General features: G+C 39.1%; 1 protein-coding gene across 1 annotated transcript in view; it reads right to left on the reverse strand.

The window, feature by feature from the left end:
* Positions 1 to 199: 199 nt before the first annotated feature.
* Positions 200 to 24,645, reverse strand: part of LOC118659241 (probable ATP-dependent RNA helicase DDX60) — a 90,225-nt gene continuing 65,779 nt past the window's right edge. Inside the window, exons 29-38 of the mRNA XM_036315482.1 lie at positions 17,320 to 17,424; positions 16,482 to 16,682; positions 15,140 to 15,244; positions 14,848 to 14,992; positions 11,000 to 11,121; positions 9,360 to 9,507; positions 5,039 to 5,181; positions 2,993 to 3,144; positions 1,037 to 1,099; positions 200 to 937 (exon numbers count right to left, since the gene is read on the reverse strand). Of these exons, the coding sequence (XP_036171375.1) occupies positions 829 to 937; positions 1,037 to 1,099; positions 2,993 to 3,144; positions 5,039 to 5,181; positions 9,360 to 9,507; positions 11,000 to 11,121; positions 14,848 to 14,992; positions 15,140 to 15,244; positions 16,482 to 16,682; positions 17,320 to 17,424 (1,293 nt within the window). The 3' untranslated portion in view covers positions 200 to 828. The remainder of the gene's footprint in view (positions 938 to 1,036; positions 1,100 to 2,992; positions 3,145 to 5,038; positions 5,182 to 9,359; positions 9,508 to 10,999; positions 11,122 to 14,847; positions 14,993 to 15,139; positions 15,245 to 16,481; positions 16,683 to 17,319; positions 17,425 to 24,645) is intronic.

Genomic DNA, 24,645 nt, shown 5'->3' on the forward strand with positions numbered 1-24,645 from the left:
AAATTCTTGGAAGAAAAAAATTGTTAGAATTGCTGTTGAGAATTTAGATAAAAAATAAAAAATTTCCTCAATGGACATCTTTCAATAAATTTTTCAATAAACTGTGAAATCTACACTTTAGCTAGGTAATACATTTTATTTCATCAGCACAGCAAGAAAATCAAATAAAAAACAAATCCAGACTTAAATGATGAGAGACTTTATTTGAAGAAAAACACACAATTACTGCTACAAGTGGAGAGGCCTAGTGCAATAGGGAAAGGGGGGCTGATGAAATAGAAAAGCACTCTGCCTGTGAGATTTTCGGTGGTCTCAAGGTCAGTCAGAACATAATTTTAATTTCTATGGATAGAAAAACAAGGCTAGAAATAATTATGTATGAAGAAATGGCATGAATGTGTGGTAATCTGGGGATGTCTTTGGTTGAGCTTCCTAGTCATAGTTGCTCTGAGATTGGACAGTTGATCAGGGATAGCTGATCTGAGAATGCCCCTAGGTGATTTTCAGGAAGGCCCTAAGGGTAGATTAAGGGTCAGGACCTCTGGGGAGGGGAGAAGCCTAACTAACATTGGTCAAGGCAAGCAAGCAGGTTTTTGTCAGCAGGAGGGAACAGTTCAGCTAATCATTTAGGAGGCAAAGAATGGGAGTTGGGAGTGGATATTGAAGATTATCATAGGAACACAAGGGTGTTACCTGTAAATCTAATCTATGTCACAGAAGAAAGGGTGGTTCTTTGCGGTAAACCATTTTGTGAGACACAAAAGGGCCGGAACATTTCTTGGCCCTTTCTGTTTTCTAGGAGCACAGTACTTGAGTAAAATGTAATATTCAGTCTATTGCTTTTTTTCTTAAGACTGAATTGAATGCTTTACTCAGCTGTTTAAATGCTAACACAACATTGTCATCTTCATCATCACATAATTCACTCAGTGAAATCCTGTAAAAGATTAAGAGTTTAAATTATTACCATTGTTATTTCTACTTAATGGTACTTTGCTGGCTATAGGATCTTTAAATGCAAAAATCTTTACTATACCTGATGGACTGAACAGTCAGTGCAAAATCCCTGATAAGAGTAAAAGCATCTCCCATATTTAACCTATGGGGGGAAAAAGACAAAGTAACATTTAAAGAATACATTGCTTTTTGGTGTGTCATCAATCTACAGTAAAGGAAATAATAAGTGACTACCTAATTCTGACCTTTCCACAAAAAATAAAAACACATATGGAAAGACTGCAGAGAAGTGTTTGTGTCCTTTGCACCCAGTATTTTACTATGCTCATTTTACTCCTAAATTGACTAAACTAGTAGAGGCTAAGCATTTCTATAAAAAAATTATGACTTGCAGTTTTCATATATCAGCATATTATTATTATTACTGAATTTAAGTATTTCACACATATTCAAAATGGTGCCAAATATAAGAGATGCCACTGAAAATGCAGTGTAGGCAGCTCCAAGGACCCGTCTCTTCACAGAAACATCAATATATATACTACACATATATATTATATGTATAGATGCATAATACATATATATGTATAAATGTAAAATATATGCAGGAACTGTCAGAATCAACATTGTTAGAACTCTGGAAAACAGTCAAAGGTTTAACTCAAATAATGAAAAAGGTAGGGGAAGCTTTGTGAGATCTTTATTTGCCCTCTCCCCACAGTTCTTCCAGCACAGGGGCAGTCTGTGTTCCCAGTGTGGCCCTGACCCCTGATTCCAGGGGGAGCAGAGCTGACCTTATTAACAAGGGGTGTGTTCATCAGTCTGTTCTAACCTGTCTGGGAACTGTGTGAAGGCCTGAGGTGAGGCACTTGTCTTTGTTTTGCCTAGCTTGAAACTCAGGAAGGACAAATGGAAAGTCAGGGGAACTACTGCAGCTACCTAGGGCGAAAGATTGCAGTTGTGTCAAAATGATTGAATAATGAAAGCCTGTGAGAAAAAGCTGGGAAAGAGTAACCAGTATATTAAACATTTAGAAAACCATTCTCATACCTAGGGCAGGACGCATGCTCAGGAAATAGCTGAGAAGACCCCCTGGCTGATCTCTAAGATTAGTGCAAGCAGGAAGTGAAGCGTAAGGCAGAATTGTCAATAAACTTAGTGTGGATAGGAGTATCTTAACATAGAGCCGAAATGCAAAAATTGGGAGAAATTTTTTCTTCCATTTTTCCCCCTCTTCTCCTCTTCCTCCTTCTTCTTCTCCCCCCCCCTTCTTGTGTTCAAAAACATCTTCGTCAAAACACTAGCTGAATACAAACTAAAGACACAAGGACTTCAGAGATCACACACAGTGAAGAATACAGACTTTAAAAAATTTATTTAGAAAAGCCACTAAGCAAAACAATAGCTATGGTGAACAGCTAGAAACAAAAACAACAAAACCTGAAAATCGAGAAAATTTCAGAAATACAACGTTTTAATATTCAAATGTACAGTTCTCAAAAACAATTTTGAAGCATGAGAAGAAACAAGAAAATGTGCCCATTGATAAAATTATCAGAAACTATCCCGTAGAAACAAAAAAGGTATAAGACATAAAAAGCAAATACAAAAATGGAAAAGTAAGTTCTTCCTCATCAGTAATTATTTTAAATGTAAATAAATTAACTTATTTGATGAAAAGAAAAAGACTGGTCAAATGGATAAAAAATAAGCATCATCCAACTATATACCCTTGGTTTAAGGAAAATGTTTAGCAGCTAGATAGAGGTAGTTGTTTGTACAACATTACGAATGTACCAAATGTGGCCAAATTGTTCACGTTCATATGGTTATTTTTATGTTATGTGACCTTCCCCTCAATAATAAGTAGTATTTTAAAATAGTTTTGAGTAAAATGCATCTTTATGACTCTTCTTAAGTAATTGCACCTTAAAATCATCCTCATAAGTTACAATGCCACAGCACAACAAACATTAATTACACAAACACACATATGTCTACTAGTATAAAGATGTTAAAATAGAAAAAGTCATACCAATTATCCAAAGTTAGTGCTGACAGGGAACGGTTTTTATAGAAGTTCAATACATAACCATTCAATGGACGCTTCCTTCCATTCGTATCATATTTATTCAAGCAAAGGAAAGGGATGTTTTGAACATTCACATCAATTGTTCGTAACATAGCCTGAGGAATGCAGAGATTTTAGACTGTTAGCATTTTCTTTTGAGATATGCTTCAATCTATTCTAAAACTTGATTATTGTGGTTCATGACATCTAGCTAACTGAAACAACCCAATATATCTAAATAAAATATTCTCAAATGCTCAGTGTTTAAAGTTCTCCAAACTTGAACATAACTGACCAAATAAAGTCAGTAAAACATTGATATTCAAAATATTAAAAATATTTTTAAAAATCACAAAAACTATATATCTAACTTATTCAGAATTTGAAGAGACATAGTTACTTTTATCATCTCAGAAATATATTACAAATATTTTAAAAATAGTTTTTCCTTAAAAGATATTTGTGAGCTTACAAACTTATTTTGGTACTAGAGGCCCGGCCTGCAAAGAACGCAAGTGTTCTGAGCCTGGCCTGGCCCCCCTGGAACTGGGGGACTCCAGCGGGGTTGAGAGGACTGGGTGTACCATCTTGTGGCTATGGGCACCTCCATCTTTGTGACGGAGTGATGGTTAATTTGCATATCACCTTTTTATTAGATAGGATCAGCTACATGCAACAATAATAGTGCTTGTTCTTTCTTTCCCCCCACATACATCTATTTTGTCCTGCAGGATATAAGTATCTGGTTTTGTCCAAGGATATACTCACAGTCATTGAAATTTATTTCCACCAACATGCTATGGATAAGCTGTCAGGTGTGAAGGTAGGACTGGCAGTCTCATTACTCCCAATCTTGTGGGGCAGTAAAGGGAGCAGCTCTTGTGTCAATTTTAAAAATTAAAGTGTTTGATACGGCCCGGCCAGCATGGCTCAGTGGTTGAACATCAACCTGTGAACCAGGAGGTCACGGTTCAATTCCGTGGTCAGGGCACATGCCCAGGTTGCAGGCTTGATCCCCAGTATGGGGCGTGCAGGAGGTAGCCAATCAATAATTCTCTCCCATCATTGATGTCTCTCTCTCTCTCTCTCTCTCTCTCTCTCTTTCTCTCTCCCTCTCTAAAATCAATAAAAATATATATATTTTTTAAAGTGCTTAATATGTAAGTATTGAGTTTCTACTCTTCACTGAGCACCATTTTTAGGTGCAGGGTTCACAAAAGTTAAGCAAATACAATCTTCCTCAAATATTTTATAGCAGGGCACCAATGTTTTGGGTTTTTTTATTCTATTTTTTAACATTTTTATTTTTTTCAATTACAGTTTATGTTCAGTATTATTTTGTATTAGTTTCAGGTGTACTGCATAGTGGATAGACAATCATATACTTCACAAAATGTTCCCCTCAATATTTCCAGGACCCATCTGGCACCATACAGAGTTATTATTGACTACGTTCTCTATGCTGTACTTTACACCTCCATGATTATTTTGTAACTACCAATCTGTGCTTCTCTATCCCTTCACCTTTTACACCCAGTCCTCCAATCCACCTCCCCTCTGGAAACCATCAGTCTGTTCTCTCTATCTACAAGTCTGTTTCATGTTAATGTATATTTTGAACTTAATTGTTCTGAGATAGCTCCCAATATTCCTCATTTCTAGCAGGTGATACTGATGTTGCCAGTCTCTGGTTCACACCTGGAGTGGTAAGGGCTTATGCTATAATGATTCACATAAGTAAGATAACATAATTCATACATGATTATTAACTGAGAAAATAACATTATTTTTGTTATCTAAATAAATTTTTCTATTTTAAAACTACTTATGTATACAAAAAAACAGAGAGAGAACATTTCCCCCCCACTTCAATGAAAACTACTACCATTATAGAATATGAATAAGATGGCGGTGTTTTACTGGACTCTTAGCTAGTATTATAATCAATAAAATTATTTCTCTTATATGATAAACAGGATATAAGAAAGTTACACATCAAAATTTACATACATCATTTATCACATCAACATCAAATAAATCTTGATCAGTTATGTTGGACAGGCAAGCAAATGGGGAGACAGCAGTTCTGCTCTCGGTCCCTGGCATCAAATGAGAAACCAGTTCAGAGTCTTCACATTCTTTACCTGAAAAGTCTAATAAGAAATCAAATGAAAAATCAAATAAGAAAATAATTAAACTAAATGATTTAAAACAAATCATACTTGTTTGTACCATTAGTACTAGGCAAATTATTTGTTTAAAAACAAACACAAAAGTATTTGAGAGGAAAATTTAAGAGTTGTATTGCCAGATGATCACTGAGAAGACCTTCATAAGCTAAAATCATTCTGGCATCTGCTAGTGGTTCTATTTTTTGTAGTTATCAATTGGTCCAATTGGCTAAGTCCTTGTCTACACTCAGACATTAGAAAGACACTACTGACAAAGTAGAAAGCATGCTTCATTGGACACTAGTGGATCTGAGGATCCCAGGTCAAAAACCAGGGGCATCCACCTGAACTTTAGAATGAATTTCATTATCAGTTCATTCTTCTCAAGATCCTATGGACCTATAAAAATTGCAAAATTACTCATAATAGGATTAAAAGTTGGCATCATGCCCACCGTCTTACACTAATGCTATTATTATTCATATTCCAGCAGAAGGGAGGAAATCCCTACTTCATTCATCAGGAGGCAAAAGTAACAGAGGAACATTTCTAGGTCTTGTGGAGCTCACTCATGTCACCCCAGAACTGAGTGGTAAGTTTGGGAAAGAAGCTATTATCATGTCCATCTTAAATTGTCCCCTACTATCTCTCTCTCTCTCTCTCTCTCTCTCTCTCTCTCTCTCTCTCTCTCCCTACCTACCTACCTACACCTACCTACTTACCTATCTGTCATCTGTCTGTCCTCTTCCCTTCTATCTTCCTCTATTTCTTCCTTCTCTGACTTCTTTCTGTGACAATAACACTCTTATTTCCGTGTCTCATTGTTTCCCGTTGAATAATTCACTGCCTTTATTCTGTTGTTTTCTCTGCCTCCCTTTGTCTATCATGTTTGTTCTTTTGTACTTTTCTCTATTGTTGTCTATTTTCTGTTGCACTCTCTTAGTCTGTATATCTCTCTCCTATCTTTCTGTCCATGTGTTTGTATCTTCCTATTTCTCTATTTATGTTTCTTTCTCTCTCTCTCTTCTCCTTCCCTGTGTGTCACTCTATGGATCTATTCCTCTATGTATTTCTACCTTTCCCACACACACTTCTCTGTGTCTTTCTCTGTCAGCCTTTCTTTTTTATTTCAAATATATATACTTTATTGATTGTTTGCAGAGAGGAAGAGAGAGGGGTAGAGAGTTAGAAACATCAATGAGAGAGAAACATTGATCAGCTGCTTCCTTCACACTTCCTAGTGGGAATGTGCCCGCAACCAAGGTACATGCCCTTGACCAGAATCTAGCCTGGGACCTTTCAGTCCACAAGCCGATGCTCTATCCACTGAGCCAAACCGGTTAGGCTCTGTTGGCCTTTCTGTTTGTCTTTTGATCTCTGCTTAAGATCCAACTGATTACTCAGAAGATACATACCATGTTTCCATGTTTTCTAATTCAACTTTATCCACATTACTCCCTTGTAAATTGTTCAGTTGATCCCAATTTAGGTGAAAAATACAAATGTCTAATGTTTGACTTTTAAGCATGCAAAATTAAATGTATGACTAGGATTTTTTATAAGTAACCTCTCAATTATTAACAACTATAATTATCTGCATTATTTGTTTTAATTAGAGGTGGTAATTGCACAACATTTTACTGAACCAAATGCTACTTCAGTATTATATGGTACTTGGAAATTACATAATTATATATTGTGTATATAAATTTCACCTCAATTAAAAAAAATCTTTGGGAAAATTATGCCTATTATTTGTCAGTATTATTTATTCACATGTCATTTCTCATAAATTGTATTTGTTTCCTAATGCTGATGTAGCAAATTACCACAAACCTTATGGTTTAATGCAATCCAACTATTATCTTATGATTCTGGAAATCAGAAGTCTAAAACGGGTCTCACTAAGCTAAAACGAAGGTCTAGTCAGAGCTGTGTTTGTTCTCTGGAGGCTCTAGTGGAGAATCTACTTCCTTGCCCTTTTCAGCTTCTAGAGGCTGCTGTACAGTCCTTGGTTTGTGGCCCCTTCCACCTTCAAAGCCAGTGTTGATTGGTCAAATCTTTCTCATGTCACCTCTTTCTAACTCTGATTCTTCTGCTTCTCTCTTTTCCTGAAAAGGGCTCTTATGATTACTTTAATCCAGGATAATCTTCCCATCTCAAGGTCAGCTGATTAAAAAAATGTAATTCAGCCCTGGCTGGTTTGGCTCACTGGATAGAGCGTCGGCCTGGGGACTGAAGGGTCCCAGGTTCGATTCCGGTCAAGGGCATGTACCTTGGTTGTGGGCACATCCCCAGTAGGGGGTGTGCAGGAGGCAGCTGATCTATGCTTCTCTCTCATTGAGGTTTCTAACTCTCTATCCCACTCTCTTCCTCTCTGTAAAAAATTAATAGAATATATTTTAAAAAATGTAATTCAATCTGAAATCTTAGTTTCCCCTTTGCTACATAACATATTCTCAAGTTCCCAGGATTAGGACCCAGATATCTTTGAGAAGAGGCCTTTATTCTGCCTGCCACAGTAATCATCTGAGAGAAAAATGGAGAAGAAATATCATTGTATTTACACCTCCAAGTTCCAAATATAGGTAACTGCTTGGGAATGATGCCATTGTAATAACCTGGTTGGTATTTAACAGGAAAGGAGTGAAGGAAAGGCTAGATACCATAGGTATGCCATTTATACAGCTTTGCCAAAAAGCTGCATTTAACACTCTCCAAATCTATTCCCACTTATTGATGAGGGAAAGGATTGGACAAAGGCAGTTTAGACACATGCCTAGTAAGGTCTGAGGGATGTGGAAAGGTGCTTCTCTGTCAGTCACACCTGGAAACAAGTCAGTGGCCAGGGTGAGCATGACCACTGCAAGCATGAGAAACCTGAATATTTAAACTTCTAAGCAAAGAACACGCTCTCTGTTCTCCTGGTTTTTACTCTCTCACACACAAGCACAGGACTCCTGGGACTCCTGTTGTGGGGGGCTGTGCTCTTCTGCACCCATGTGGCCCACAGCCATGTGGGACTCCCACAATGGACTAATGGACTTTAATTAGCTTGGATGCTGACCTATACCTGGCTGCAACATGGAACAGAAACTCTGGCCTTGTTTTCGGCTCTACCGGAGCCCCAGCTGCACCTCTTTCAGGACTGGCTTAAGGGAAATAGGATTTTGAAACCTGAGAAATGTAACTTCACACAAATAAAGTCCCTTTTCCCACATCTCATTCTCCGGTGGGGGCTTCTGAAAATTCTTATTTCAGCGGTACTTCAAGAACCTCTCTCCCATGAGCGACAGAGGAGTTTGATTCTCTGGTAACAGGAACATTTACATTCTTTTCCATGAAGTTGACTCATTACCAGCTAATTTATCATTCCATGGTTGAATTAACTGACTATTTCCTCCTTGTCCTTCATAAGCCTCTACATTCCAATATAACATGCTATCTGGAAATATGACTAAACCAAATCAGTCCTTACTGCTCCTTTTTATCTTTATCCTATTTTTTCTGATGCTTCTGGAAAACAGAATTCTGCCACCTTCCCATTTTCTTCTTAGCTCTCAATCCTTTTCTCTTTCCATTTGGGGGTCCTTGGTGTATTCTCTACTTCCAAACCCTTTACTTTATCTGGAATACATTACTGAATTTTTCTTATATTTTTATTTTCTTTTTCATTTATTCTATCCTTTACTCAAAGACATGGTCAAAGCCTTAATTTATTTAATGTCCCACCTAGTACTCAAGGAAGTAGAGCATACTGATGACCACTAACAAATATGGCAATATTCCTTTTCTTATATTCCCAAAGTTAATTTAAATTTGAAAATTTAACTAGTTAATAGCATCAATACCTACTTAAAAAATAGCATCAATAGGAAAGGAGATGTTTTAGAATAAGTTTAGAACAGCTTATAATGACATCAGAAAATATAAAAATATCTTAAGTAAAATCAAATCTATGGTGACTTAGCTAATTCCAAATTATATGATTTCAGTATATGATTTCCACAGCATAGATCTGAAAGATTATGCAAGTTTCCTGTGCATTCTTTTTGCAATAGTTTTGTCCTTATTTTGTAAAGTTAGTTTTATCTCAACATATTTACATTTATTTTCTTTTATGGACCTCACATTCTCTTTATGTACATTCACAATCTTACCAATTTCTGAGAGAGGTAGTTGGGATTCTTTTCTCATGTCAGCCAACTTGGAAATTGTTAGGAGGAAGGAACCAAAATTCTCTTGAATTCTGGTGTTGTGTTCCTCTACCACTGCAGCAAATTCCTTGGGAAGATTATCTAGAATTACCTAGGAACAATAAATTTGATTATTGTTGTTTTCTGTGTGTTGTTTTTTTTTTAAGCAGAAGATTACCAAAGCCTGTGAGACACAGAGTCATAATATATTTAAAAATATGGATGAGGATATAGTTTAAATTCTATTATTTATAAAAGTATAAATAAAAAACTAAAATCCCTTGTGATCCTACTGTTACAGTAGATAGTGAGTTACGTATTAAAGAAGGGAGCTAAACTGGCTAAGCCTGATCCACTAGGAGGTTACAGCTTCACAGACACCCAGGGATAGGCACATCCTTGGCCAACGTCCCAAGCAGGCAGAAAGACCATCCCCCAGGGAACAACTGGATTACAGGGGGAGGGATAAACACCATGTCCACTGTCTCATCCAAGACCAGGTGAATTCTCCCTGTAGAAGAACTCCAGCCTCTGCGTGCACAGGCTTGTACTTGTCCCTAGGGGGAAAGTCCTCTGCTGGGCACAAGCACAGTAGAAGCCAGATGAAGAAGCAGAACTTTGAGGCATGTGCAGTAGGAGCACAGTGGTGACCTTGTATGGGAGGAGTCTAGGATGGAAAAATCAGAGAAAAGAATCAGAGAGAATAAGGGCACAAAACCCCAGGAGATTCAGGAAATGCCCAGCATAGCCCCCAGAAGATAAAAGAAAGTGATTGGATATTTTAAAAGGAGGCCTACTCTTGCCCAAGCCCAAGGCAAAGGCCCGTCTTGGTAGCACCCATACACTCTTTCCCTTTAGCCAAATGGAAGCACCAAATGTGGACCCGACAGGAACAGAGAATTTGCTGGAATGCTGGACCACTGGAGCCTTTGATGAGGATAATGTCCTGCAGTTCAGCATCCTGGCCCTCTTCCTGGGCTTGGTGGGGGCAAGTGTGGGCCTGGGGACCCATAGGCTGGACTTCTTCTACAGCGAGAAGGAGTGGAGCCATCTGGCCATGGATGAGACATTGGGCATGGTGTACCTGGTCCTTTGTTTTCCCTCCAATAAATCTGCCACTAAACCTCAACTCCTCCTATGTGTGTACCTTACCGTACTTCATGTTCACTATGTTCACCTTTCCCATAATTATATCGTATTTTTTCTTGTCATTTGGCAAAGAGTAGAATTCCCAGGACAGTGATTGCCAATGGCTGTTAAACTGAGCATTCATGTCTTCTTGTTTCAAATTAAATGTTACTGTGGCCATTATTTCACCATTAAATGTAATTACTGAAATTATCTATAGTGTAATAAAATGTTCTATGTTATGCACTTGCTAAAAATATCTAACAGGAATAAAGTTTTCCTTTTTTAAACAAGACCTAAATCTTTTCCTCATTTGAGAAGTCACTTTATACCAAGAACTGAATGAGACATGGTTAAGACTTGACTCTAGTCAATGACAGCAAAATTTTATTATAGGAAAATACGATTGCATTGCATGTTATAATGGGAAAATATTACATTGAATTGCAAGGTTATGGTTATATATTTTTTCTTACCACTGAATGAGAAAATTCCTTTTTAAAGTTTTTCACACAGGGAGGAAGATAACGTCTTCCAAAAAGATTTGCTAACACCACCACTAATGTTTCCATCACTTCTTCAGAAAAGCTCTTTTGGCCTGTTTAAAATAAGGGGTTTAATTTTTCAAAACTTCAGAGAACAAAATTCATCATTTTAGAAATATAATGATGTCAGTTCTTAATAGCTAAACTTAAAATTTCAAGGGAAGACACCTTTGAAAAAGTCACTTTCCAGATGTTTGGTGATTTTTAAAAAATATATATTTTATTGATTTTTTACAGAGAGGAAGGGAGAGGTATAGAGAGAGTCAGAAACATTGATGATAGAGAAACATCATTCAGCTGCCTCCTGCACACCCCCTACTGGGGATGTGCCCGCAACCAAGGTACATGCCCTTGACCAGAATCGAACCTGGGGCCCTTTAGTCCACAGGCTGTTGCTCTATCCACTGAGCCAAACGGGTTAGGGCGTGTTTGGTGAATTTTTTAATAAATTATAATTCTATATAATAAAGAGGGAGTATGGTAATTGGCCCTCACGCCATTGCAAAGATAGCAGCACCCACAGCCAGTAAGAAGGGAATATGCTAATTGACTGCCCCGCCCTCAAAGATGGTGGCGCCCATTCCTCTCAGCCTCACTGGGGCACTCCCCAGCTGCCCAGGGCTGGCCTGAGGCACAGGCTAGCCTCAGATGGAGGCTGCCCAGCTGATGTCCGAGGCGCAGGCAAGCCTTAGATAGCAGCTGCCCAGCCTCTCAGGGCCTCCCGAGGCTCAGGTAACCAGGGCTGACTAAGGCTTGCACTGCCGGCAGTGGCAGCAGTAGAGGTGTGATGGGGGTGTCACCTTCCCTTGATCACTGGGTCGCCTCCCTCCCCTGAGGGCTCCAGACTGTGAGAGGGAGCAGACCAGGTTGAGGGACCCCTCCCTCCAGTGCATGAATTTTCATGCACCAGGCCTCTAGTGTTACTTTATAATAATGCAGACTAATTGACCTCCTACTAAAAGACTCTTGGTATCACTAAATCCATTCTTAGCTGAAGGAAAAAACAAAGAAACAAACAGCCATTTGGCCTTTAGTTCTGGAATTGGCCTGGACTCCATCATGGGCTTTAAATCCTCCCTTTGCTACTTTGTTCTACTCAGTTTTTCCACCTCTCTTCAAAACCTACTAAGAAATTAAGGTCTTATGCTGCTTTCCAAATTCCTTATCAGCCATTTGAGGCCAGATGTTAACCACACCCACTCTGCCTTTGGCACACATTACATTACAAAAAAAGCTCGCAACTACACCTATTGACATGCTCCTGTTATTTCTCTCCCTGAAATATTTGTTTCCTACATTTCCATATGAGCAAATTCCTGCAATATTTTAGCAACTAAATTTCAAGGGAAAACCTATGTCTGATTTTTGATTTTCAATCGGGCGCCATAGCTAACAAAGTGCCATGCCCACACTGATAGCCCCTCATGTGCGAACGTGGAAACAAGTCACAACTGACTCAACTACTGGAGAAATGCAGAACATGGAGAATGAGCTCCCAGATTTCAAGCAAGAAAGCAAACAAACAAACAAAAGCACCTTAAATTGATGTGTTTATATTGATAACATTATAGCAATTTCTTTCAGTTGTTTTTTTATTCCTTTAATTTTTTGATACATTACTCACAGAATTTATAAAATAAGTAAAATTTAGTGATTATTATTTTCTATGATTATTTCATGAAGAACTATAGATTAATAATGAATTAAAGGATTTATAGTTTGATAAATTAGTAGTTCTGAATTATATAATATTTTGATTATTTTAATGTCATTTTAACAAAAATTAGTAAATTACTGAAAATAAAATCAACAATAGGATATTAATTATATATTTGAGTTCATTTGAATTTAGAACAGATCACTTTACTTCTCTCTATAACAAATTAAATTTCATTATGTCAAAGTTAGGGAAAAGGGAAAAATAATTTACGATTAATAAAAGGAAATAATTACAGAGGATAATATTGCAATGCCAATATGTTCATACAGTTACATGTGATTTTGAACTGTTAGCTATATGTTTTACTATGATATAGCTAATGATTAGTACCTAAATGTGAGGATATCACAAAGAGGCCTGTTTTGCATGTCAATGGCCAGGTATAAGAAGGATAAATTAGTTATTTTACATATATTATTGCAATTTATTTCAACAGACTATATATATACAAACAAACAAAATATATATATATACATACATATGTATATATATATATTAAAAATGTCTTGTAATTCTTGATTAATTTATTATTCTAAGGTTTTATTTTTTTCATTTGAAGCACATTAAATAGTCATTAGAATATTTACAGTATTTTACAAATATACCATGCATATATTAATAATCTAATCTAATAAAGAGAAACATGCAAATTGACCATAACTTCACTATGCCCCAAGCCACACCGACCAGCCAATCAGAGCAACTATATGCAAATTAACCCAAGCAAGATGGCGGCCAGCAGCCATGGGCCTGGAGCAAGCAGGAGGCTTGGTTGCCCCAGCGATAGAGGAAGCCAAGCTTCCCGCAGGCCTCCGCTAAAGGCAACAAAGTTTCAATTATAGTAGATAAATAAATCCCAGATACCTGCTTCCAGCCAGCCTTCACTGGAATCTTGGTAGCTGGGGCCCGTGGCGAGCCTGCAAACAGCCATCAGCCCCTCACCCAGGCTGGCCAGGCACCCTAGCGGGGACCCCTACCCTAAAGGGGCTGTGGCCAGCCTGCAAACAGCCACCAGCCCCTCACCCAGGCTGGCTAGGCACCCCAGCAGGACCTCCCACCCTGAAGGGGGTGTGGCCATCCTGAAAATGGCCCTCATCCCCTCACCCAGGCTGGCCAGGCACCCCAGCAAGGTCCCCACCCTGATCCGGGACACCCTTCAGGGAAAACCAGCTGGCTCCCACCCATGCACCACTCTATCCTATATAATAAAAGGGTAATATGCAAATTGACCCTAACAACAAAACAACTGGGAATGACTGGTCACTATGACACACACTGACCACCAGGGGCCAGAATAGGGGTGGGCAAACTTTTTGGCTCGAGGGCCACAATGGGTTCTTAAACTGGACCGGAGGGTGGGAACAAAAGCATGGATGTAGTGTTTGTGTGAACTAATATAAATTCAAAGTAAACATCATTACATAAAAGGGTACGGTCTTTTTTTTTTTTTAGTTTTATTCATTTCAAACGGGCTGAATCCAGCCCGCGGGCCGTAGTTTGCCCACGGCTGGGCCAGAAGCTCAATGCAGGAGCTGCCCCACAGAGGGAGCTCTGCTCAGCCACAAGCCAGGTTGACGGCTGCCAGTACAGCGGTGATGGTGGGAGCCTCTCCCACCTCCTCAGCAGCACTAATGATGTCTGATTGCAGCTTAGGCCTGCTCCCCGCTGGCAAGTGGACATCCCCTGCGGGCTCCCGGGCTGCCAGAGGGATGTCTTACTGCCAGCTTAGGCCAAATACCCCAGGGAGCAAGCCTAACCCAGCCGGTGGACATCCCCAGAGGGGTCCCAGACTGCGAGAGGGCACAGGCCGGGCTGAAGGACCCCCCCCCAAGTGCACAAATTTTTGTGCACCAGGCCTCTAGTATTTTTATAAACATATAAATAGTGTCATAAAATAAGAAAAATGTTCAAAGTACATTAAGAGAAAACAGTTAGAAAGTCACACCTTCCAAAGTGAATTCATTCTGAGGAATATATGGTCATATGTAACTACACATGTGCTCCGTGTGTCTATGCACACATTTAATGAGTAAATATTTGGAAAGTGATAATTGCTTACCTTTTATCTTGGTTGGAATACAGAGCTTGTGAAATAAACGTTTCTTCAGCAAGCTTACTAAAACAAAGTTTGCAGGTTCATGGTAGTGCAAATGTGACACAAGACCAGAATAACCAATGGGAATACATTCTAGATTCAGATATTCCTAGAAATTAATTTTATCATGTTAACCTTGGTCTGCAGTTTTCAGCAATAACAATCAAAGAAGTTGTTAATAAAGTACCTTTTAGTACAGTAGAGTTAAACATATGTACTAACACCTTAATTTAGTGGAAATAGGTTTAAATCTTACCTCTCTGACCAAGAATTGCAAAGAATATATAAAATAAAACTTTAACATGCAATTGATCTTTGGTTGCTTGAAGGACATCAACGAATATTGGAGAACCGACAATGCCTATATATACATATATCAAAACATTAAGTTAGATATTAAGCACATTTTATAGTGTGTCTTCCAAATGTAATATACAAAAGATAACTAAACATTCCTATTGTAGAACAGGGTGCTATATATACTTATATACTACTTATAATAAATGATATGATTTTACATATTTTAAATATATTTTTATTGATTTCAGAGAGGAAGGGAGAGGGAGAGAGAGAGATAGAAACATCAATGAGAGAGAATCATTGATTGGCTGTCTCCTGCACACCCCCTACTGGGGATCAAGCCTGCAACCCGGCCATGTACTCTTGACCAGAATAGAACCTGCGACCCTTCAGTCTGCAGGCCTACCCACTGAGCCAAACCAGCTAGGGCATGTTTTTTATATTTTTAATTAGGCATTGAATATTGCTTTATTATATTACTCTAATTATTATTTATTTTAATTAGGCATCCCATAATGTTTTATATTGTATGTGTGTGTGATAGAAAATGGGAATAAAATCTTGAGGGGAAAATCAATAATCATTTTAATATATGATAAGTGACAAGTTAAATCTCTATATATAAAAGCCTAGCAACCAGAATGATGGAATGACCAGAACGACCCTGGAATGACTGGTGGATATGACATACACTGCAGCACCCAACCAGCCTGATCCAGGCCCCAATTCCCCCAACCCCACCCAGACGGCCAGGCCCCCAATTGGCCCCCAACACCTTGATCAGGGGCAGGCCCACCGGCCAACCACCCGCAGCCCCTCCTCACTGCTGGCCTGGCCTGATGGGCTCCCATCGTGGTGGACCAGACAGACCACACCTGTGCATGAATTTGTGCACTGGACCTCTAGTCTGGTATAAAAATGTAAAACCAAGAATTATGAATGTTTCAGTCTTTTACATTTTTAACCATTAATTATTTCTTTGATTTTTTTTGTTTTTAATTTTTTAAACCACATATAATTACAGAAAAAAATGTTTCTTTTCTAATATATATAGAACCCAGGGGTAATTATACAGGACAACCAGGGTCTTAATTTTCCAAATGTTTGAAAGCATGAAAATTAAAAGCATGTTTTTTGGCTGAATTAGGGTATTTATAAAGTAGAATCAAATGTTACAGGAGTTTATTTACAGCACATTAATATTTTATTCCCTTCAACTTATGTAAATTATGTAACATAAAATTGAGCTTAAATAATTATGTTTATTCAAGTTATTTAAACAAAATGAAACAGTGTACCTTTGCTTTGGCATCCTCCTTGTCATCTGCTTTGGCAACTAAAAGCATAAGTCTGAGAACCAAGGATATACTTAAAGGAAATTGACCCTTCAGTTTGGGGACATTCGATTTTAAAAGCCTTTCTATCTTAGGTAATGGAATATCATAGAAGAACACATTTCCTATAAGATCTTCTCCACGTCTTCCTGCACGACCAGACATCTAAAGAGATGATCACATAACACTTTTAAATCATTTCAAGCCTTGTCTCTATAAATAGTTAATATCTAACTTATCTATACCACATGAAACATTAAACTTTCAAAAATCTTGAAAGAGTCTTTGTTGCTTGGTATAGTAATTTTAGCAAAGTTCAATATATTATTTTACTTTATAAATATATTATCAAAGTGTGCTTGCTTTTGTAAGAAATGCCTGTTTTCAGATCATGACTTTTAAAGCAGGGGCAATTTCTGTCGTTTTTACCAATGTATTTCCAGAAACTAGTCTGAACTGAGAACACTGTAGACACTCAAATTATAATTATAGGTGCTTAGCACCTTTGGGTTCTCAGAAGATGTGGTTACTTCTTCTTTCTATCATTGTTGTTTGAGTTCAATAATATTTATCAAAGCAGGAATATTCTCAGGTAACTAATCTATTTAGTTAATCAATAAGTGTTCAAAATGTCTTTAAAAGTAAACACACTCATACAATGTCTTATATCCAGAACCATTTTAAAACATTGTGTTATTTTATTCCAAATGTTTTAAAATAAGTGTGGTTTTATTTTGGCTTACTGAATAAATGTCCTCAACCCCTAATACGCAAATGTAACACAGGAAGGTTGTATAAATACCTGTCGAAAGTTCAAGGCATCCAAAAAAACAGAATCTTCCATAAAAACAACAGATTTACATGGCATGTTAATTCCCAAAGCAAGGGTGGAGGTAGCTGTTACCACCTGAAGGTAAAGGATAATAATAATAATAATAGTAATAATAATAATAATAATAAAGTTAACATAGAATACATAAATGTGTGCATAGTCTTTAAATATTGACTAGGTTAGATCCTGTGAAATTAGTTTTCTTGAGTAAAACTCCAATGGGAAGTAGGTGTCACCAAAAATACAGATGCTACATTTTCTTTTAGAATATTAATGTTTTCCTTAATATTATAATTACTTAGGAATTTTAGATTGCAAAATGTTGTAAAATCACAGCCATCAAGTAAGCTTTTAATTTTTTGCATAAACAAAAGCACCAAGTTGTAAAAGGAATATTAGTTTTACATGAAAACATTTCTAAGGAAATAGTAGGGGATAAACTCAGAGAGCACAGGAGCCAGGTCACATCAAGATTAAAAAGTCACTCTAGCCTTGGCCTAATTGGTTGGCTCAGTTGGTTGGAGTATCATCTCATGCACCAAAAAGTTGTGAGTTCCATTCCCAGTCAGGGCACATACCTAGTTTGTGGGTTGGATCCCCGTTTGGGGCACGTATGGAAGGCAACCTATTACTGTTACACTCTCACATCTATGCTTCTCTTTTTCTCTCTCCCTTCCTCTCTCTCTCAAGTCAATAAACATATCTAGGGTAAGGATGAAAACAAACAAACAAAAAAACACTTTAAGCAGTTTAAGAGAAAGTGAAGCAACATGATATTATTAATATTTATAAAAATGCTTTGGTTAGTCTGTAAAATAATTTTAGGAGATAATGAATGGTAGATGAATGATCTTATAGGAGCTTTTCGATTATTCTGGAGAAGATGTGATGGTGTATTGAGTAGGAAATGGTATTCCCAACTGAGTTAAGATGCACTAATAAAGGGCATTTCCTGGGATTTTGCTTTCTTACCTCAAATTAAAAATACTATTTTGACTCACATTGCTTAGGAAAAACTGAAGCTCACAGCTAGAATTTGTCTTATCTCTATCTTATCCCAACTCCACTTGAGGTTACTCATACTCTTTCTTGCTTATCTTTTCAATTTGTTATGCATTTGTCTCTAAGTACTAGTTTAGTTCCAACACATAAGTTCAGCTATACAGTATTTTATTTATCTATCAACTCTATATTTTCTTTATTTCCAGTATGCTTTTCTCTTTATATATTTTTACACTGTGATTATGAAAAAATGTTAAATTAGTATACCTTTCTAATGGTGGAACATTCTGTACCTCTAGTAATGATTTTATCTTAAAACATATTTTGTTTAAGATAAACCTAGCCACATTAGTTTTCTTTTGGTTATCATTTAAATTTTTTTTCCTTTCAACTCTTTTTTCCCAATGTGTCCTATATAATCAACACCTAGTTGGATATTTTGTTAATCAACTTCAAAAATGTTTCTCTTAATTAGAGCCATTAAGTTAATATGAATCAGCTTATCTATCCTATCTAATAATAGAGAAACATGGTAATTAGTCGTACCTCAGCTACCCTTCCCATTGGCTAATCAGGGCGATATGCAAATTAACTGCCAGCCAAGATGGCGGCCGGCAGCCAGGCTACTGACACGAACAGGAGGCTTGCTTGCTCCAGTGACGGAGGAAACCAAAGTTCCCCACCTGCCGCTGCTGGGCTCTGAGCTGCTAAGAAACATTGTTACAAATATAGAAGCTAAACAAAACCCCAGAAACCTGCTTTCAGACAGCCAGGATCTCAGAGCTGGAGTCCCAACAAAGTTTCAAATACAGAAAGTAAACAAAGCCCAGAAACCTGCTTTCAGCAGCGAGGTCTCACAGCTAAAGCTGGCTCTCAGCTCCAGTGACAGCCATAAATCCAAGAATAAAAAAAAAAAAAGGAAAAAAGGAGAGGTTGGTAGCTTCAGTCACCCGCCAGCCTGAAAATGGCCCTCAGCCCCTCACCCACACTGGCCAGGCACACCAGTGTGGACCCCCACCCTGAAGGGGGTGTGACCAGCTGCAAACAACCACAATCATCCCCTCATCCAGGCTGTCCAAGCACCCAAGCAGGACCCCCACCCTGATCCAGGACACCCTTCAGGGCTAACCAGCCGGCCCCCACCTGTGCACCAGGCCTCTATCCTATATAGTAAAAGGGTAATATGTCTCCCAGCACAGCGATCAGCGGAGCAGCGAGGCGTCCTGGCCCCTGGAGCAGCGTGACAGGGTGCGACACCCCAACCCCCTGATCAGCCCTGCTCTGTGCCTGATAGGGGGGAGCTCCCCAACCCCCAGATCGGCCCTGCTCTGTGTGTGACAGGGTGCGGCGCCCCAACCTCCCCATGGGCCCTTCTCTGTGGGTGATGGAGCGGCGCCACAACCTCCCCATTGACCCTGCCTTGAGTGTGACAGGGGGTGGCACCCAAACCCCCCAATTGGCCCTACCCTGAGTGTGACTGAGGGTGGCATCACAACCTCCTGATCGGCCCTGCTCTGTGCATGACAGGGGGGAGCTCCCCAACCCCCTGATCAGCCCTGCTCTGTGCATGACAGGGGGGAGCTCCCCAACACCCTGATCGGCCCTGCTCTGTGTGTGACAGGGTACGGAGGTCCAACCCTCCTGATGGGCCCTGCTCTGTGCGTGACAGGGGGTAGTGCCCCAACCCCCTGATCGGCCGGCTCTGTATGTGACAGGGGTGGCACCACAACCCCCTGATCTTCCCTGCTCTGTGCGTGACAGGGGGTGGCGCCGCAACCTCCCCATCTACCCTGCCTTGAGTGTGACGGGGGCGGCACCCCAACCCCCAAATCGGCCCTACCCTGAGTGTGACTGAGAGTGGCATCGCAACCTTCTGATCCGCCCTGCTCTGTGCATGACAGGGGGTGGTGCCCCAACTCCCCAATCGGCCCTGCTCTGAGCCTGACCGGGGGCTGTGGGGCAGGCACCTAGGGTTTGGGCTTGCCCTCTGCCATCTGGGAGCGGGCCTAAGCCAGCAGGTCGTTATCTCCCGAGGGGTCCCAGACTGTGAGAGGGCACAAGTGGGGCTGAGGGACACCCCCCCCACCAGTGCACAAATTTTTGTGCACCGGGCCTCTAGTATATATATAAAAGTCTAAGTGACCAACTGTCCATCCATCCAACCATCTGACTGATCGACAGCCCAGTATATATGATGCACACTGGCAATTTAAAAATAAACGTTGACTCGTGTACTTCTATTATAGAGAAAGGGTGAATAGTGATATTAAAATATTTTGTATTTTAAATTTATAGTACTATATTATATATACTATTTTGACATGTAATTTTTTGCAGTAATGTAATTACTGCACGAATCTTTCTTTTAATTAATTTCCTTTCAATGTGCATGAATCCATACACCAGGACACTAGTTTAATATAATTGTTACTAGAAGCCTGTTGCAGGAGGATTCCTGCAAGAATAGGGCTTTCTCGGGCCGATTGTGCTGCCAAGCCCTGACGCCCAGGGCCACAGACGGGGGTCCTGGCTGGGGGCGGGGCTTAGGTGGCCCATTTGCACCACCAAGCCCCACTGCCCAGGGCCACACACAGGGGTCCCAGCTGGGGCGGGCTTAGGCGGCACACGGGGTCCCAGATGGCATCTCACACTGGCCCACCCTGCCTGCAGTATGCAAATTAGCCACCATCTTTGTTGGCAGTTAATTTGCATATCATGCTGATTAGCTAATGGTAGGTGTAGTGAAGGTACAGCCAATTACCATGTTTGTCTATTATTAGATAGGATATTTGTTGATCTGGCTACCATTTTATACGGTTAGTCACAGTGTTTTAAATTTTTTTCTCTGCTTTCTTGGTTCTAATTCATTCAGATGTTTTTCATGCCACTTATTTTTCCTCTGTAGTTTGGATGTTGAACATTCAATTTCTGGTCTTTAGATGGGTGCTGGAAAATTCATATAATCTGTATTTATCAAAGTTCAAAATTAATAATTAATTTTATCCTCCCTTTAGATATTACCTCAAACAACCTCCACATGCCCTAGCTAGTTTGTGGATAGAGCGTCAGCCTGTGGACTGAAGAGTTGCAGGTTCAATTATGATCAAGAGTACATGTCTGGGTTGTGGGCTCCATCCCCAGTAGAGGACATGCAGGAGGCAACCAATCAATGATTCTCTCTCATCATTGATGTTTCTATCTCTCTCTCCCTCTCCCTTCCTCTCTGAAATCAATAAAAAGATCTTAAAAACACACACACAACAACAACCTCCACTTCCGAAATATACATTATTGTAACATATATTTCTCTTTTTTTATTCCATGGTGTTATTTTTATTTAGATAACAAAAGTTTTAACTTCACTATATTTGTGTTTTTCTACGATTATTCATTTATATACTTTTAAACATCTTTCATTTTCCTGAAGTTACTTCCATTTTTCCAAATTTAGAATTTTCTTTTTGAAGTGATGAAGCAAAACGGCAAAACTCTTAGTTTTTATTTGTCTAAAATTCTCCACTTTGCCCTTATTCTGGAAAAATAATTTTGTTGTGTATAAAACTCTAAGTTGGACGTTACTTTCTTTAAGTTTCTGAAGATAAAATTTCATTTATTTCTTGCTTCCATTTTGCTTTTTAGATTTTTAAAAAATATATTTTTATTTATTTCAGAGAGGGAAGGGAGAGGGAGAAAGAGATAGAAACATCAATGATGAGAGAGAATCATTGACCAGCTGCCTCCTGCATGACCCCAACTGTGGATCTAGCACACAACCCAGGCATGTGCTCTGATGGAGAATCAAACTGTCACCTCCTGGTTCATAGGGCAACACAACCACTGAACAACACTGGCCTGGCTTCATTTTTACAAATCAAATGTCACTCTGTTATAGTACTCTATTTTCTCAGAGTGCTTTTAATGTGCTTTATCCTTAAGGCCATTTTCTTATAGAATATAGAACATATTAAAACAAAAAAGTAAAACTAGCAGAACTTCAAAGAGAAACAGAAAAATTTACATTAACACTTTCTATTCTCAATAATTCTACTTTCAATAATTGATAGAAAGTAAAAAATTACCAGTAATACAAATTTAAATTAACAAGCCTCCCAGACCACTGAAATCAGTACCTACAGAACACATTTTAATGCATGTATAGAATATATTGCTAAGTAAACTTTATTTCTAGAATGCTTTTAGATTTGAAGAAATTTATAAAGATAATACAGAGTTCCTATACTCTGTGTACCCAGTTTTCCCTACAATTAACATCTTAAATTGGTCCTATACATTATTATTAACTAAATTTTCCAGATTTTCTTAGTTTTTACCTAGTGTCCTTTTTATGTATCTACCCAGGGCTCCACATTACATTTGATAGGCATGTCTCCTTTGACTCTTCTTGGTTGTAACAGTTTCTCAGGCTCCTCTAAAAGAAATTGGCCTCTTTGGAGACACGACTTATCCCAAGACTGGGACTGAGCATCTTACTTTGCCAGAATGTAAGGAAGTGTTCAAAAACAAACAACTCACAATGAGGGAAGCATGCCAAAGGGTTACAGGAAGCAAGTAAAAGAGCTCTCAATTGCCAAAATTGGAACAATTCAAACAAGAAAAAAGTAAAGTAGCATTGAATTATAATCCAAAGCAGAAAATAAATAGCCATGTGTCCATATTGATATAAATATATGTTGGATACATAAATAAATGAGAGAGAGAAGGGACACAGCTCTTAAACAGAAGAATTCAAAATAATTTACTTCAACTATAAGGAGGTAAAGTATAACTAAGCTACCTACTACCTACTCCTTATGCATGGGCTATGCACAGTGATTTCCTTCCAAGGAGGGCAGTACGGAAAGTGAGATTAAAAGGTTACTTTATAGTGGAAAAGTCTAACAAATATGATCTCAGCCAGGTGCTAAAGATTAACATCCATAGTGATGTCATGTCCATAATCTATAACCCTGAGATAATATGATGAGAATGACACATTACTTCTGTGGTCTTCCTTCAAGAAACCCATAAGATCCCATGTGATCATGAGAAACACATCAGAGAAATCCCAACTGAGTAATAGTCTACAAAATAATCTGATCAATTATCCTTACAAGCATCAAGATCTTTAAAAACAAGGTACTAGTATATCTGAGAAGGTGTCACATCCAAGAAAGCCTAAAGAGGTCTGACAAGCAAAATGTTTCATCTTGGTTGCAATTGTGGAACTGAAAGAGGACATTGCAGGAATAACTGAGGAAGTCTGAATAAAGAATAACCTTTAGTTTATAAAAATTTGTCAATATTATTTAATTATAACAAACTAGAGGCCCAATGCATGAAAATCTTGCATGAGTAGGCCTTCCTTCCCCTGGCTGCGGGCACTGGCTTCCCTCTGGCCCCAGCTTCATCAGAAAGGATATCCAGAATGACGTCCAGAATGATGTCAGGTCTAATTAGCATATTACACTTTTATTATTATAGATGCACCATACTAATGCAAGATGTTAATAAGTGAAATTTTTTTAGCCATAACACTCAAAATTGTCAAGGTTAAGTAAACAAATGCAGTCATTCTGGAAAGAAATTTAGCAATGTATTTCTAAAACCTGAAAATCACTTTTGCTCTTCAAAACAGTGATTTCACTTTGCAGAATCAGCTGATCCCATCAACAATTGGAAATGATGATATATGTTTCTAAACAACAATTTCAACATTAGAATGTTTAAATGAAGTATATATGTATATTATGATGCACTGATATAATATTTATTATGTAATGCTAATTAATAATAAACTTAATTACATACTACTAGAGGCCCGGTGCACAAAATTTGTGCACTAGGGAGGGGGGTCCCCCAGCCTGGCCTGTGCCCTGTCACAGTGTAGGAGCCCCACAATCGATTGCCCCAAAGAGGTAGGACCTACCCACCCATCCGGGGCTCCTTGATGGATTGCCCCAAAGAGGTAGGCCAGAGCTGGGGGGCGCAGAGCTGGGAGGCGGGACCCCCAGGACCCAAGGCAGGCCTCGCTGCATGGAGGTGGGAAGAGGCAGGACCCTCAGGCAGGCCTTGGTGTGCAGAGCCAGGTAACCCCCAGGCAGACCTCACTGGACCCCAGGCAGGCCTTGCTGCACGAAGCTGGCAGGCCTTGCCTCGCAGAGGCAGGACTCCCAGGCAGGCTCCGTGCTGCACACACAGCATCAAGCCCAAGCCCAGCCCTACCCACTTGCGCATGCCCGCTGTGCGTGCAGCCATCTTGTGGTGGCGTGAGGGCATCACAGCATGACGACCACT

Source organism: Myotis myotis, unplaced genomic scaffold (genome assembly GCF_014108235.1).
Source record: "Myotis myotis isolate mMyoMyo1 unplaced genomic scaffold, mMyoMyo1.p scaffold_m19_p_6, whole genome shotgun sequence".
In the NCBI taxonomy this organism is placed as follows: Eukaryota; Metazoa; Chordata; class Mammalia; order Chiroptera; family Vespertilionidae; genus Myotis; species Myotis myotis.